The sequence below is a fragment of the Gossypium arboreum genome, chromosome 10 (assembly GCF_025698485.1).
Source record: "Gossypium arboreum isolate Shixiya-1 chromosome 10, ASM2569848v2, whole genome shotgun sequence".
Taxonomy (NCBI): Eukaryota; Viridiplantae; Streptophyta; class Magnoliopsida; order Malvales; family Malvaceae; genus Gossypium; species Gossypium arboreum.
This window is the reverse complement of record NC_069079.1, coordinates 2,906,711-2,923,827: the sequence shown is the minus strand read 5'-3', so window position 1 is coordinate 2,923,827 and position 17,117 is coordinate 2,906,711. Positions and strand designations below refer to the sequence as shown.

The 17,117-nt window shown below is 30.7% G+C and overlaps 2 protein-coding genes across 2 annotated transcripts; one reads left to right on the top strand and one right to left on the bottom strand.

Moving 5' to 3' along the window:
* The first annotated feature begins 553 nt into the window (after positions 1 to 553).
* Positions 554 to 1,358, top strand: LOC108488737 (uncharacterized). Its single transcript, XM_017793023.2, has one exon. It carries the CDS (start codon positions 663 to 665, stop codon positions 1,110 to 1,112), a length of 450 nt encoding a protein of 149 aa, XP_017648512.1. The 5' UTR covers positions 554 to 662; the 3' UTR covers positions 1,113 to 1,358.
* Positions 1,359 to 8,628: 7,270 nt separating this feature from the next.
* LOC108488500 (exonuclease 1) lies at positions 8,629 to 14,738 on the bottom strand. Its single transcript, XM_053020082.1, has 15 exons — positions 14,354 to 14,738; positions 13,651 to 13,770; positions 12,729 to 12,852; positions 12,479 to 12,616; positions 12,135 to 12,344; positions 11,823 to 11,998; positions 11,662 to 11,734; positions 11,443 to 11,566; positions 10,713 to 10,897; positions 10,576 to 10,630; positions 10,153 to 10,508; positions 10,014 to 10,065; positions 9,340 to 9,559; positions 9,057 to 9,242; positions 8,629 to 8,962 (listed from the first exon to the last, which is right to left on the bottom strand). Exons 1-14 carry the CDS (start codon positions 14,512 to 14,514, stop codon positions 9,161 to 9,163), a joined length of 2,076 nt encoding a protein of 691 aa, XP_052876042.1. The 5' UTR covers positions 14,515 to 14,738; the 3' UTR covers positions 8,629 to 8,962; positions 9,057 to 9,160.
* Between the last annotated feature and the right edge of the window lie 2,379 nt (positions 14,739 to 17,117).

The following is a 17,117-nucleotide window of genomic DNA, read 5'->3' as shown; positions in this document are numbered from 1 at the left end:
TTATACCAATATGAATAAAGGTGTCGAATCAACCTCTGAGTGAACCGCTATGGTTGAATCAATTGATCATCAAGTTTTATTTTTTTATTTAATTATTATTAGATTAGAAGTTAAACTGGTTGAACAAGTTTAGTAGTCTGATCATTTTAAACACTAATCCAATTTTTAAAACTTAATTTGATCAATTTTATTTTTTAATTGAATGATCAATTTATTCACAGCAATTAATGATATTATCAATTTGAATAGACTAATAACTTAGTGTGGGTTTGGATAAGTTTACTTACCATTAGTGTAAAAATAACGGCGGCGATGAAATTAGATACTGTAACGATAGTATAGCTTGAAGCAAAAAATAAGTTAAACATAATACATCATATCTTATCGTCTATCTAAACTCACCCGTAGTAAAAATACTAGTATTAAAAATTAAAAATTTTTATTTTTAAAAAAGTGGGAACCAGATTGGACGCCTTTCAGACGTCATCTGTAGCAACATAAAAAAAATACAATCAATAGAGTAATTACTACGATTTAGATTCGCTCCTATAAATTCTCTTCCTTTTCCTTTCATTTTCCCTCACTGTTTTTCCCAAAAAAAGAAAATTAAAGCTTTCAATCTCTTCATTTTACTACACAATCCAATCATCAGATCTTTTAACATGGCTGAAGAAGAATTCCAAGAGTCCGAGGTTATATTCTCCGACAACATCAGCAACATTCACGGCTCTCATAACGAGGATGCCGCTGTTATTGATGGCGGCTGCTTCAATTACCGAGGAGGATTTTCGAACAAGTCCGACGAGAACACCATCAAGAGGAAGAAGAATAAGAAGAAGAAGAAGGTGGCGGCTGCTAGTTCGCTTCCCGTCAACATTCCGTGCGGTGTTTTCCATTACGGCGGCCGCGGCGGAGCTTATGATTTCGAGGAAGAAGATGAAGATGATATGGAAGAAGGGGAAATGGTACCACCGCATGTGATATTAGGAAGGAGAATTGCCGGGAAAATGGCGTTTTCCGTTTGTACTGGAAATGGAAGGACGCTTAAAGGAAGGGATTTGAGTCAAGTTCGAAATTCGATTCTTAGAATGACTGGATTTTTGGAAGCATAACAACACCATAACTCCATTATCTCAAAATCTTTTCTTCTTTTTTCTTTTGATTTTCATTTCAGAATTTCAGAAACGAAATGAAAAAAAAAACAAACAAACAAAAACCCGATTGATTTCCTTTGTTAATTGTTGGGGTTTTTCTCTTTTGATTCTTTTTAATCATTCATTGTAACAGAACAGAATGAAGAATTAATTATACAAACACATAATAGAGATGAATTTTCTAGTTTTCGTGCAATGATTAAATTCTGCAATATTCCAGTGGCTGCACCGCCGTTTTACATAATAGAAAAACAGTAGTTTAATTCCACTTCCAGTCCTTGTAGTCTTTGGACTTCGAAATTTAATCTCCACTTTAATTTTCATTGAATATAGTTAATGGATTTAATATTCAAACTTAATTTTAAAATCAAAGGACTAAATTTCAAAAGTTTAAAGAGTACAGGGACTGAATATAGGATTAGACCAACAACTATTGGACTGTTTTGTCCTGAGATGGGACACAATCCCAACAGGAACAGCTGTTTTTTTCTTTTCTTTTCTTTTCCTTTTAATTATTGAGAGAGAGAAAAAGAAAAACTTAAAGCAGAGATGATAATTTGGGTTCATTGGAATAATGTGAAAAAAATAATAAAAAAAGGAAAGAAAAAAAAAAAACTGTTAGCTTCTTTCAATATTTTCACAGTTTTTATCTACTATTTTTGACAAATATGCTGCTTGTTTGTCTTTTTGGGTAAAATTTTGAATTTTACGTTTCTATTTTATAAATAATTTTAAATTAGTCCCCTGTTTCATAAATAAATAATTATGAACTGTTGATTCTCATATTAATAATTTAATGAAAATGTCTAACAATTTTATCCCATTAGACTAATTTCTCAATTTTTATTAAATTTTAGATTTTTTTAACAATATCATTATAGGTTCGATCATATATGCTCTTTTTTCTACAATACTTAGAACTACCCATAGCTCCTCCTTAATTTATAAATAAGAGGATAACGCACTTCAGCACACTCGAACATATAAATTCCTGTATTGACAACACTATCTATACCAATTGAATTAAGACTCAATCAACATATTAAAACATAAAATATTATAAAATTCACAACTTCTAATTGATTAATACTTGTTGTAGGATAGGGTCTTAGGCTCAATAATTTGGACATGTGATTACAATTCTTATTAATTACTCCACAAAAGATAAGTATTAGTTTAGTTTTGTTGACAACTTCTAAGTGTACCATTGCTGTTTATTTTATATGGTTTTTTTATTTGAGAATTAGGCACATTAACCACAGTCAAACAAACCCCTTTTGGGGATCTCTTAGGATCTCCTATCAAAGTAAAAGAAACAAAAGCAAAGTTCACATATATTTTGGGATCAATCAAACTTTATATATTTAGGAAAATTGTATGAGAGGTCCTTGTATTTTTAATAAATTTGGGTTTTTCTTTTACCTTTCAAAATATGTATTTCCAATCATGAAATCGATTTTTTTTCATAAATTTATTCAAATAATTTGGCGTGACTTGCTTTGTAAAACATGGTGACCGGCATATATATACCGTTTAAATTTTATAAAATTAAAAGCTAGTATATGGTAAAATTGTACTCAGTCCTTCAAAATAAAAGAAAATTAATTTAACCCTTTGAAAAATTATAAAGCTATAAGCTAATAAAATGAGGAAATTACATTTTAACTCTCATAAAATATGTAATTTAATTCCGCCACCTAGAAAAAATTTCTAACTCCATCCCTTAGTTTGACAAATATCGTACATTTTCTTAAACATTATACAAAAACGTTAAGGTATATATATATATATTTATATATATATATTAACACATGTTTAAAAATCACCTCAAGTTATTTGATAGATCTAACCGAAAATTTTGACCTTGAAACCGAAAATACATATTTTGCAAAGTAAAGAGACTATAAATTATTAACTTATAATAGAAGGATTAAATAGGTAAAAAATGCATAGTATAGGGACTTCATATAGAATTTGACAATTTATATATAGATGGACAAATTTATTGCATTCATAAGGAATAAAGATGAAAGATGGCCTTACATTTATGCTGTAAAGCTGAAATTTTCTGTTAAAGGTTCAATTTTCCTAGGGTTTTGATGATATGAGATATGAAATTCAATACTTTCTCCCACATTCATGCACATACACCACAAAATGGGGGTTATTCATTATAAAAATAAATAAAAAAAGCATGAAAATATCAAGAAAAGCATAAATTCGTTCCTTTTTCTTTATATAAATTATATGAACCCTATAATTACATGTTAATTAATATCACATTCATTTACCTAATTCCATGCTCTTCTTTTTTAATTACTGTTCATGCACATGTTAAACTTGTCTAATTACTTCTAAATTAATTGCATATTATGAACCCTTTTACTAATTAATCTAAAACGTTTGAAAATATGAAATGATAAATAAATAAATATTTTAATGGACAAAAAAATCCTAGATTAGAGGCTTTTTTGAAGTATTAATTAATTTTGAATTTTTAGGTTTTGATCACTTTTTGGGGATGTGTTTTGTTTTTGACGTTGAGTTGTGGGGTATTTTAGATGGTTTGATCATTCTACAAGATCGAGGTTTGAATGGGATCTTAATTCAAACTGATAGTCTTGAGATAGTTCATGCTAATTCGAACTCAGTATTTGTTAGGCAGATTCAATAGCGACTACGAAATATTGAGCATTGGGTAATTAAACATATTCCAAGGTAGGCCAATCTAGTCATACATTAGATCGCCAAAATGGTATCTGCTAATTTGGACAGAGTTAATGTTTTGACATGCTCCTATAAATCTATTAGAAACTCTTGAGAATGATAAAACTAATAGTGCTTTTGATTTTATCAGTGTAATTTAACTTTTAACTTTTGTTTTTATCAAAAAATTATATTTTATCATATCTTTGATTTAAAATATATGATTAATAAATGAAAAAATTAAAAATACAAAATAAATATAATTGTGTTTTAAAATTATAGGATTTACCAAAACATCATTATTAAGTTAGATATTGCAACAGCATATTATTTTTATTTTTATTTTTGCTTTCTGGTTGAAAATCTGGCTGAGAACCACGTGTTCACGATTTATGGATAAAAAATATATCTAAATTAATTTATTGAAAATAATATAAAAATTAATTGGATTGGGACGAAATCGACAACGAAGCCACGTGCTAGTTCATCAGACCCTTGATTTGTGTTTTATTATATTTTAATAAAATGAAACCTTAATTATAGATTTAATTTATTTATCTCAATCATTTTTCTCTTTGGTGTCGATTTTGCTTTCTTAAAAAAAACACCAATATGTCATGTTTTAGGAATTAAAATATTAATTAATTCTGTCTTAATTTGATTAGTATAGACATTATTATTTGAGTGCATTAAAATATATTATTTTATTTTTTATAAAACTATTCATAATTCTTTTTACCTATAAATAAAAAGACAATACGCTTCAGCGCAACCAATATTAATTAAATTAAAATTCAATTCACGTTAGAACCTAAACTATAATAATGAAGATTTAATCAAAAGTGTTATATGTAATCACAAATGGTTGAGCTAAAAATGTGTGGTTGTTAGGATGCAAAATGGATTATTTTGCACTTTGCAAAGAAAGTTAAATATTTAAATCTAATTTGTCAAATCAAGTAGGTGAGAACTGAATTTGTCGGTATTTCATAAAAAAGATTATTGGTATAATTGTTGTAAAGGGTTTTTTTAAACTATTCTTTTTTGCAATTACTTAAAGAAAATTATAATTTTAATTAATTTTTGACTTTTGGATAACTTAGACATAAATCTATTTAAATCATATTAATTTTATAGTAATGAAAATCTAATTTATTCAAAATCTGATCCAATAAAAGAGTGATGTGTATTAAAGTATTCATTGAAAGATAAAATAGTATTTATCTTTTATATTAATTCAATTTCGAGTTATATTTTGTAATAGTTAATTTTAAACATAATTATTCGGATGTGTATTATTTATCTTTTGTAATTTTGATTATATTTATATCTATATTTAATATATAAATTTGATTGAATTTAAATTTATGAGTTAATTAGATACTAATTTAATTTGAAACAAATTAAAATAAACCAAAATTTTAACAAATATTCTTTTAGAAGTATACATATATCATGGGCGAAATTAGTAGGGCTGGCAAGGGCTCTGCCTCTTTAAAATGGAATTTTTTATATAAACCCTTAAAGAAATTTTAAATTTAAAATTAGTAAAAGTAAAATTTCATTTTACCCTAAAATATAAAATTTTGATTTAACTCTTTAAAAATTATAAAGATATAGACTATTAAAATGGTAAAATTATTTTTTACCATCATAAAAATTATAATTTAATTTCAATCTCCTAAAAATATTTTCTAATTTCGTCCCTAATATATATATTTTAAATTTTATATAATATTTAAAAAATTAACCATTTATTAAAAAGCACAATCCTCTCATAAACTACCAAACATTTAAAACTTTTTTTATCATGGGTGAAAGTATAATTTTATTATTTTATTAACTTAAATTTTTAAAATTTTGGTCTACTTTATTAATTATAAAAATTAAGAAATTAATTTAATTGGTAATATTTTTAAACTTTTCCATTAAATCATTGATACGAGAATTAACAATTCATTAACTCATATGTACAAAATCAAAAAATTAATAGTTCAACAATTTATATACAAACATATTAGTAAAAATTAATCGCTCAATTTTACGTATTTTTTAAGAGCAGAATTAACTTCTCGATTTTCATAAAGTTATGACATATTAAAGTAGATAGACTAAACTCTCGATTTTTGTTAAATAAAGGGATAAGTTTTATAATCAATTTCTTTTGGGTTCACCTTTTATAGTATATTCTAGTTTTAGAAAAGGAAAAGGAAAAGGGACAAATCTAGCATTTTTATGGATTCCCATTTGACCTATCTTGAAGAAAAAGTGTAAAGAAAAAGGGTAAAAAAGAAATAAACAAACCCCATATTCAAACAACTTCCAGTATCCAGAAAACGAAAGAAATCTACAAAAGCTTAGCTACCACAAGATGCTTTTTCAATTCCACAAGGATAAACCTTCGATATGTAAGCAGCTAATTAAAACCTACATGTAATTATATTCCAAGAAGTAGTTTTCAGGAAAACATAGCTATCATGTACTCCAAAAGAAGAAAAGAAAAAAGAGATACCCTTAATGATTTTGTATGGTCATCAGCTAAGTTAAGTTAAAAAGATAAAGAGAAAGAGGAAATTTTTAACATTAAAAACAGATAGAGAGAGAGAGAGAGAGATACGTGTTGCAAAGCATTTCTTGTTATTTGGGTTACTCAATATTATTGGATTGCACTATGAGGAACCCTTTACTTGTTTTTTTTTTTTTTTTTTTTTAAATATACTTTAACGTGAAGGTTTTGATTAGGACTTTTTCTTTTGTACGTACCATTATAATTGTGTCCATTTCCTTCATCGACTAAAAACATAACAATGGTGGAAAATGGAGTTTTTAGATAGACTTGGATGATGCTACCATCCTTATCCTTTTGGTTTGCCAAAATGGGTTATTTAATACAAGGATTTGAATCTTAAAATTATTAAATTTTAGAATTATTGAGTAATTTTATCTTGTATATTATTAATAGGAACATTCTGGTATTTATACATATTCTTACTTTTCACGACATGATTTTGTTGTTCATAACTTGACCCCACTATTCCTAGAACTGACATTCTGAGCGAACTTCAGGCATGCTGGACACGTGTTTCACTCTAGGTTACCTACCAGATCACGTGATCTCCCTTCTACGAGCTCCTTGAATATATGCGAATTGAGACCACGGTCTTCCCTTAATTAGTGGGACTTATCAAGGGTGCCTAGGCGACCCGGATCATTCTTAAAATTCAAGCTGGTGACCGCTATTGTTTAACAAGAATGAATATCAATCGAAAACTTTTTAATAGTTGGCCTTTTTCTGATGATTTGTAAAGGTAATAAGCGGCTGATCAGCTAAGGTTTCTATTTCTTGAGGGAAACAATTTGCGTACCTAAACATGCATGCAAAATATTTTTGAACTGTCTTTTTTTTTTAAAGAAAAAATTGTTATAATCAGGGGCGAAGCCAGAAAAAAATTTTTAGGGGGGCCGAAGGAAATTTTAATTTTTTATAGTCTATATATTTATAATTTTTAAAGGATTAAATTAAATTTTTATAATTTTAGGGAGAGCCAAAGTGTAATTTTACCTTTACTAATTTAAAATTTTAAAAAAAATCTAAAGGGCCTAAATGAAAATTTCACATTTTAGGGGGGGCCGGGGCCCATGCCTGCCCCACCTGGTTTCGCCCCTGGTTATAATGGTGGGTATGTATGAAATTTGAAATCGGATTTCAGTTTAATTATTTGTAATTACTTATTATTATTTTTTAAAGATGTCAAAATATAATTGGGGTTGATGCAAATTTGAGAGTATCATCGGATGCTTCAATTGCCTTTAATTTAGTAGGATATGCTATTATCATGGTTATTCAAATTTGTGATGACGATGAATTAAATGGATACAAATTAAAAGTTAAAATATGTTATAAGTTTTTGTATTATTTATAAATATTTTATTTTTAAATTTTAAAATTTAGATTCAATTGTTAATATTGTTTTAACTAAAAATGTAATGAACTTATATTCAACAAAATAATTTTGACAATATTAATAATTGAATTTGAATTTTGAATTTTGAAATTTAAAAAGTAGAGCAGCTAAATTCTTAAAATAAAAGTACACAAATTAAATAATTAAAATTTTAATTAGAGGTTGGACTGGTATTGGATGAATTCAAAATAAAAAATTTCAAACCATTTCCGGTTTAGGGCCAATTTGGATTCAAATTATAATAATTTACCAATTAAGGTTTTTTAGCCTGGAATTAAAATGATTTTAAGTTATATAATTTTAAATTATGATCATTCCGAGATAAGATATTTTTTAATTTAGATAATATTTTTACATTTAAGTCAAATTTATGGATAATGAAAAGTAGGAAATTAGGAATCAATCACTTTACCTACAATTTTTTTTTTCTCTTAAAGAAGGAAGCTAAAAACTTAGCTATCAAATTTCAGAACACAAGATCTTCTCTTAGTAATCCCCATGGTGTCGCTTATTAGAATAGTCCATATATGCCTCTAGGAGTCTCAAAATACTTTATACCCGGATCCACACTCATAGCCATGAAACCTGCCATCGAGTTTGCTTCTCGGTAAGCATGTTTAATTTGAACTTCCCACTGCCAACTCTTAATTTCCTGCAATACGTAATGCGATGTAGATCTAAGTGGCTGCTAGCTTGAATTGCTGGTTAATATTATATGGGCAAAGTGCCGAACTTTTCCCAGTGAATGTCATTATCGTGGTGTAACAGGTACCCCGCCTACTTCATAACAACCTATTAACATGTTCTCAATTATAACACGCTACCAAATAGCCACCGCTTGAATAGAACAGAACCACCAAAACCTGAAGTTCACGTCTGGCTCTACGGCCCCTTTACACTAGTCACCAACATATGAAAAATGTACTGTTATCATATTTGCCAAGAATGCAGTTTTAATGAAAAATAACAATTACAAAACCAATGTTGTTGGCAATTTCTTCAGTCAGTAGCTCTATATAAATGAAAATGGCGGGGTTGGGGGGATGGTACAAATTAACATCTTTTTTTCTTGAAAACTCGATATTCTGCTGGCTGTAATTCGTTTAAAGTCCTCGGCAGTCCAAAATCATGAGTACCCTGAAAGGATGAAACCCTTGATCTTTAAATACGAAAACCATTGTAAGGGAAAGAGCTATAAGTAACAGGCATGAAGGTGAAGAATGTCACTTACAATTTATACGGATGAACGGTCTTTTAACTATTGTTGGGAAAACAAAGATTTGACCGCTTAGCCATTGCAAAGTTTGGTACTTCTGCTAAAAATATGACCAAAACTCAAAATCTACGCGATGCTAATTTGGCCTTCTTGTTTTTTGGAACATAAGCAAACTGGTTAAAATCCACAGCAGCAGATGACCTAACAATAGATAAAACCAAGTTTTAACTTACAAATGCTAGGAATATAACCTTTAAAAATGTAACTCTCTGTAGGATAAAGATTTAACTCCGTTTACCTGTTGTTACATGTGTTCCAAGCATCTTTCAAAGGCGCTCGAAGACCACTAGCACGAGAACCGGGTGATGAAAATCTAAATGATGATATTACTGAAACAAATCTTTCCATGGATTTCTCTGCTACGTCAGAATAACGGCCTAAATGTGAAATGTTGGATCCAAATTTTGCCTCTCCAGTTTTTGTCTCCCCAAATGTTTCAAGATTAGGACCACAATCAGCTAGAAATGGAAATAAAAAAACAGGTAAAAACTCTTCACCTTTGTGCCAAAGTTGGACCATGACAACCATATAAATTTCTAACTAAGCAAGAGCAGTTTACATTCAGTGAAAGCAAGCAATGTAATCAAGCAATATAAATCTGTATTTTCGACTTTAGCACACTGGCATAAATAAATAAGGCTCCTAAGCAAACAGAATGAGAAAATGATACAAAAATTAGAACTAAAATTACACGCTTGATGGGAAAGGGAGGAAAGAAAGAATAGTAATAGAAAAATGAGTATCAATTCCAACAAAATATAAGCATGCAAGGCTGTTGACTAATTGATTTGAAATGAAAATTGGTGTTTTATTAGTCGGATTCACCGTGACCAAAAAAGAAACTTCTATATCAACTAGTAAACCAAATTTGAAATGTATGGTTCATTAAGAGCCATTATGATTAATACTTACCGTTACCATCACAGGATGCATCAGTGTAGATTTGCTTGGGATTCACATTTTCCTGTAAAAGAATATTAACTTAATCAAGAAATACAAGAAAAAGTTGAATGAATTATGAAACCTGAAAAAATAAAGTGAAAACACTGACTGTTTCAACATATTCAAAGGAGTTCTTCCTTTTTGAAGCCATTCCCTTAGAATAGGTATTCCCATAACCATCAAGATTGCCAGTCTCAGGAAACTGATTGGTAATACCACCCCTGCAACAATTTTTTCCTTGTTTATCTTCCTGATCATTTATGTCGACTTGCTTCTTCTGAAAGTAACGACTTGTTACAATGCCCTTTCTGCTATCTGCTATTGTTTTGCTTTTAGCTGCATCTGGGACCGTATTATTATCATGCTCTTTGTCTGAAGCTGTAGGAGGTCTGATCGTTGGCCAGTCAGATTCTAGTGGCAACACATGGTCAGGGCTTCTGGTTGTATCCACCTTGGCTTCTATATCTATGAATGCACAAAGTAAGCATTAACACCTGGTAAAATTATAAATTTATCAGGCATGTATGCTTACCAGGATTTGAAGATTCTGAATACTCAGGGAGCTTGGTAATGAAACCATTTTCTTCCTGCAGAAATTGAGGCATAAAGCATAAAAAAATTTACAACTATTAAAATAAACTAAATGTAACTCTCACTTGCATCACTCACAATGCTGTTAGTATTCTTGAAGTCAGGAGAGGCTGACAACAGGGTATCAATTTGGCAAGAACCATCTTCCACAGTAATGTCTTTGTCAGACTCAGGACTGGTAGAAGAATTAGCAACCGGACTTGAATGCTTAGGTGATACTCGAGGGGCCTTGAAGTTTCTTTTTGCTTCAACAGATGCAAAGCCTTCATTTGTTAAGGAACAAATCATATACAAATAAAGACAGAAGAATCACCCTGATGAAATATATGGCGAGAAGGGCAATTAGATATAACTATTAACAATCACTTTATATAAATATTTGGCTAGGACACTTTCATACATTTATAACAATAATTTAACTCCGCATTTTCCGAAAGTCTATATAGACCGTGCCATATTTTGGAAGAATTGAATAGGATCTCTTAGAACATGAAAAGTTATCAGATGCATAATCAGATACATAGTACAGAGGACACCGGAAAATGCCTAATTTGCTAGAAAGAATAGACACATAGGAAGGTCATATAAGCAGCGTTTAACGCAGAGAATATAAACTGTCTAATTTTCATAAGAGACTATTAAAATGCCAGAGGAAGAAATCTCTTCCATGGGAAGATGTCCCCGTTCCGTTAATGGTAAAACTAGACTGCTTAATGATAACTGAAAAATGCTCACTCAGAGTCAATAATGTATTTTTACCGTAAATATGATATAAATCAAAGCTAAGAGAAAGTAACATCAAGGATACAGAAATAGTTGGTCAGGAGGTTCTTTTGCACAGGCAAATCTAGCCTTTTTCTTTCACTCTCGGGTTTAAAACTTTTCAGCCGTAAATTTCTATCAAGTGCCAGCTGAGAACTATCACTTACAGCCTGTTAAAGAAGAACAAGGATACAGGAGTAAACTCTAATTAGTGGAAATGATGAAAGAAGCAATATAGAATTCAGAAAGTAGATAGAACAATTACCTGAAATGGTATTTGAGTAAATGGATCAAGATCACCTCTTGCTATGCCTTGAGCTATTTGTTGGGGTATCAGCGTATTCCAAATTAAGGTTTATCAAACATTTCTCAATAAAAGGAGTAATAAAAAAAGTTTTAACTGATAGAATGGTTTCTTAAGGATATGGGCCTAAAAAGTCCAAATCATCACCAATGTTGTCAGATATGTCAGATAAATGCACAATATCTTCTGTGATCGGATCATAGACTCGTTGGCACTGAAATGTTAATATTGCTTTCTTGAATGATTCTTCATACAACGGAGGAACTGAAACAGTGCTGTACCTCAGGTGCTTAATCACCTAACAGAGACAAGAAGAATTAGTATAATCAAAGAGAAGATATGCAGGAAATGCTTGAAAATATTAGAAGACTTTACCGTCACTTTCTCTTGTTAAAGATATTCAATGTATTGAGAGCATTCACGATGGTACTCACCTTGTCATGACTTTTGAATTTTTTCATAAGTGCATGGGCCCTTCTGAGCCCCATTCCTGGCAGTGACTGCAAATAGTCACAACCACTTAGGATACACATTTCAAGCAGCATCTGTTTAGTGAATCCAGCAAAGCTTAGCTCCTGGTTTTGCTGTAGCATGGAAGACTTGAACTCAACACCTTGCCCAAACTTATCCATTTTAAAGATAACCTGCATTAGATAAAGAATCATATCCCTTCAAAATCTTAAAGATTAATACAATAAATAAAATAAAATAAATCCTTGTCAACATTGGAGAAACTGTAGTATGAAGCTGAAAAAAAACCAATAGCTACGCAACTCACTCTAGGACAGCCAAAGGGTATAAGATCAGAATCCTCGGTGATAACTGCATCAACCTGTTTGCTAATGGCCAAGAAAGTCATTTGTGCATCTGCCTCATAAGGTGCCACAACATAACAAACATTCTCCCGCTTCAAGACCTTCCACAGACAACCATGTTGACAAAGAAACAACAGTATAACATAAAGGACTGTTTAAGATTGATTCCTTCCAGAAAATCTAACAGGACCTCTTTTATAATTTGTTACTTACCATGATTAGTTCATGTGCAATTGAAGGTGAAATGTCAACAGCTTTTTGGTAGCACTCATAAGCAGCAGCAGAATTCCCACATGACTCATGTTCAACTGCTCGTGCAAGATTTTCCTTCCTTGCCCTGCATTTATGAGGCATGGAACAGTTCTTTAGACCATACTAAAAGATCAACAATTCAAAAGAACCAATAATGGAGTCAATGTAAATCATACCCCCTAGCATCTAAACTATTGAGACTAGAGAGGGTAATCACAATAAAGCTCCAAAAAGAGCCAGGTTGAGTTTGTAGTACATTCTGAATTAGACACTTTTAGCAGTTTAGTTGCATGAATAGGAAGCATTCATGTACTGTGAACATCACAGTGCACCTCAGATAAGATAACTTTTTCATACGAATCACTTTGAATGAAGAAAGAACATAACTTATCTCACAGAGGTCTCAAGAAATACCTATTTAAACTTCTGATTTCAAGCTTATCATACAACCATGGTCAATGTCACTGAAAATTTTGACCGTGTGAAAGCAAGAACTATTAACAAGAACAACTTATTTCAAGTAACAATACCTATCTAAAATTCACTATCAACCTCCATGGATCAATCTGACCCAAAGTTTCGACCGTGAAAGCAAGAATGATTGTAAGAACAACTTTAACAGTTCCTGAGAAGTGAAGCAGAGCTACACACAAACTAAAGCATATAAAATGCAAGTTAAATACATAATTTGATAGTTGACACCTAAAGTGGACAGGCAGCTCACATAAAAGAACAATGCCATATAATTAGGACTATAACTTCTTAAATAGCTTATTAATTTGCTAGCTGGATACCAAAGCAAGACTGGTTCATATATTTGGTATAACCTAAATCAGGTTTAGCATTTCAGAAAAAGAAAAAAAAGGAAAGATATCAAACATACCTTGCACGCTTGTTCTCTTGCTCAATCTTCATTGGAAGAAGACCTCCATCAAAGACGAGAACTGGTTTAACACCATGATGTCGCAGCAAATTTACCCTATGCATACAGTACTCAATGTGCCTAGAGTATCAGAGAACCATGCACACACATTAGAACGGATATAATCAGAGAAAAAACAGTTCTTTCATCTGCCTGTTCCTTGGTCATTTGTCACCAAACAAGGTGAACTAAGCTGTGCTTCTTCTTTTTACAATTAATAAACTGAATTCACTTATTATATCCATTGATTGTTGGAACAATACAAAATATTTTACAAAACGATAAAATGCAGAAAACCCATTTCTGTTTTACTTTAAACTTCCCTGAATAAAAGAAATGCAAACTGAAATCAGAAACCAAAATATCACTCCCAAATCCAACCTTTTCAACATCAGAATTAAATAAAGAAAAGAAAAGAGGCATACTTTTGAATATTCTAAAAGGAAAACACATCACCCAAATTACCCAGATTGATACAATCTCCATATTTTTCACTTGCCTGAGGCAACCTAATGAAAAAAAAAACCATCATTCAACTAATACCCATTAACCCATTTCATCCAAAACTTTAAAATCCCCAACGAGCAACCTATGAATTGATAGTCAATGGCTGTGCATTTATAGGGGATAAAAAGAAAAGAAAGCTGGAAAGTAAGAGAGGAACCTGGAGGTGGGTAATCCTTTACAGAGCTGAGTGCTGCAAGACAAGGCTCCTTTGTGGAGCCAAGAATAGGTGTCAATAGCTACGCTACAGCCTTCAAGCTCCTTGATATGGATTGGTACCATAATCGATTTCAATAGAGGCAAAAGCCCTTGTATTCCCATCCCTGTTATTCTTTTCACAATAGAGAGTGAAAGACCAGCGCCTTAATCTTGCGCTGTTAACATCATATTTACAGAGAAATAAAGAGAAATTGTTTGAGATACCAAAGAAGAAGAACCCAATATTGTCCCAAATTTTGGGCGGGAAAAAATGGTGGGATGATTTGATGGGTCCCATGATCAAATGTGGGAATTTTTACTAAGCTCTTCATGGCCCAAGCTACCGGTCTCTCTTGAAATTCATTAGTTTTTAAGTTTATAATATTTTATAGTATGATACATTATGTAATTTAGAATATATTTAAAATATAAATTCATATTAATTAAATATATATTATACTCTAATATAAAGGTTAAAATAATGTTAAGATAATTATATAAAAATTTAATAAATAAAATATTATTAAATATTAAAATAAAATAAATATTTTTAAAAAATAATATGTGCAGGTTTAAAATAAGCTTATATTAATTTTTTGTAATGTAGGCGGGTTTAGTGAAAATTTTAACTCATGTTTCGGGCCGGTCTAAACTTAAAAAAATATAAAGTATGTTAATATGATGCTTAGGCTCAACTCAGCTCATAAGCACCTCTACTTAAATTCTACTATTAGTACGTGTACTTTGGTAAAGTTATTGATTTAGTTTTTATATTTTAATTTGATTGATTTTAGTTTATTTCTTCTCCAATTTTAAAATTTTAGTCGAACGCAAATATTATCAATTAAATTCATTTAATTAAATTCAATTATTAATCTTATACTATAGATTTAGCCCCTATTCTCCTGTTAGATTATTATTGAAAACCACATTTGTCAATCTTTTAACTAGATTTTCAGTCTTTAATTGCCCTTCCTGTCAAGATTCCATCATTCAAAACGCGTCTTTCCTGCGACTGAATACTTTAGTCTCTGTTATAACATTAAATAGCATTTTCATCCCTTCTTCATTACGGTCAAAGGGCCACAGGATGGTATGAGTTAAATCCTGACGGGTCTTCCATTGGAAATCCCGGACCTGCTGGTGCTGAAGCAATCATTCGACACAAGCACGACCATGGGGTTTCAGGCTATCATCGATTCTTAGGCACTAATACAAGTAAGGTAGCAGAACTTTAGGCGCTCCGCATTAGCCTCACCATTGCCAAGCAACTTACTATATTAAAACTTATTATTGAAGTTGATGCTTAGTTGCATTAAGAATTTAAGAATGGACAACTTGTTGCATGATCCCATTGTGACTGATTGCAGGACTATGCTGAGTGGTCCAAATTCTCCATATCTTTCGAGAACGAAATCGTTGTGTCGATGCCTTTGTTAGGAAGGGTAGTAGCTTTCATTTTGATTTATTTTTGGATGCTTGTAATGGGGCAAATTGGATTATTTTGTATTCAAACATGCCCAGTTTTATGACTCCCCTCGTCGTAGCTGATGCAACTGGAATACATATGTATCCTTCTACCTTTTAGTTTAAAAATGGTGTAATGATAAATTTGGCCACTAATATTTACATAATTTATCAAGATGATATTGATTGTATTTTTAGTCTTTCTTAATCATCAATCTTTGTTCTTTTTCTCAAATTGTTTTTTAACAAATTTGGTAAAAGTGCTATTAAAAAGTTAAGGGATGATGTGAAATTTGATATGTGAAATATTTTAATAAGATATAATTAATTACTTAGATAACCTAATAAAATAATTACATGTGGAAAATAATAAAATAAATAAATAGTTCATGTAAACGTAATTAAACATAATTATTTAAAATAGTTTTAAAATGAATGCTCACATTCAATTCAGTATTTTCGGTTTGATTTATTAATTATCTTCTTGAAACCTCTCAGTAAACAAATGTATGCATCCATTTTGAAAATTTTTTTTTAGATAATTCATCCCCGCTAATTTTTTTAATAGTACTTTCATCAAATCTGTTAGAAAAAACAGTTTAAAAAAAAAGTTGATAGCCAAAAAATGCTTAAAGATATAAATAGGACCATTTTAACAAAACATAAAAATGCTAGTGACTAAATTTGTCATTAAACCTTTATTGAAATTATTATGCATGTGAGTTAAAAGAGATATGAATATCTTATAAATGTGGCTTACATAAATATACAGCGACATATTAGAAAAGTGTCACATCAAGGAGAGCTTGGCAGCCTGCTGAAGACTTTTACTTGAATCTGTGTCTATAATCCATCCTACACCAGCACTAACCTTGATTTTGATTCTACACCATATATTTTATCTACCTTCTCTACTATGAGGGGAGAAACAAATATATCCTCTCTTTTCTCTGTGTGTGGGGTTTGATTTGCATGAAAACATGAGTTCATCAAATGATATCACTTAATTGCTGTGAACATATGTTCCAGAAACTAAACTAGTGAGTTTATGGCTGTGAAAAGTGAGTCCAGGCTGAGCTGTTCTTTTAACTGATTGACAATGACTCGGTAAGAATCAATCAAGAACCAGGTTTACTTCATTTAAAAAAATAATTTTACTATTTACGAGTTAACTCAAAGTGACTTGGTGAGCAAGACAGGCTGCTCTGCCTCACCCCTGTATATTGAAGAATTTTGTGATTTGTGAACACTGCTCAAAC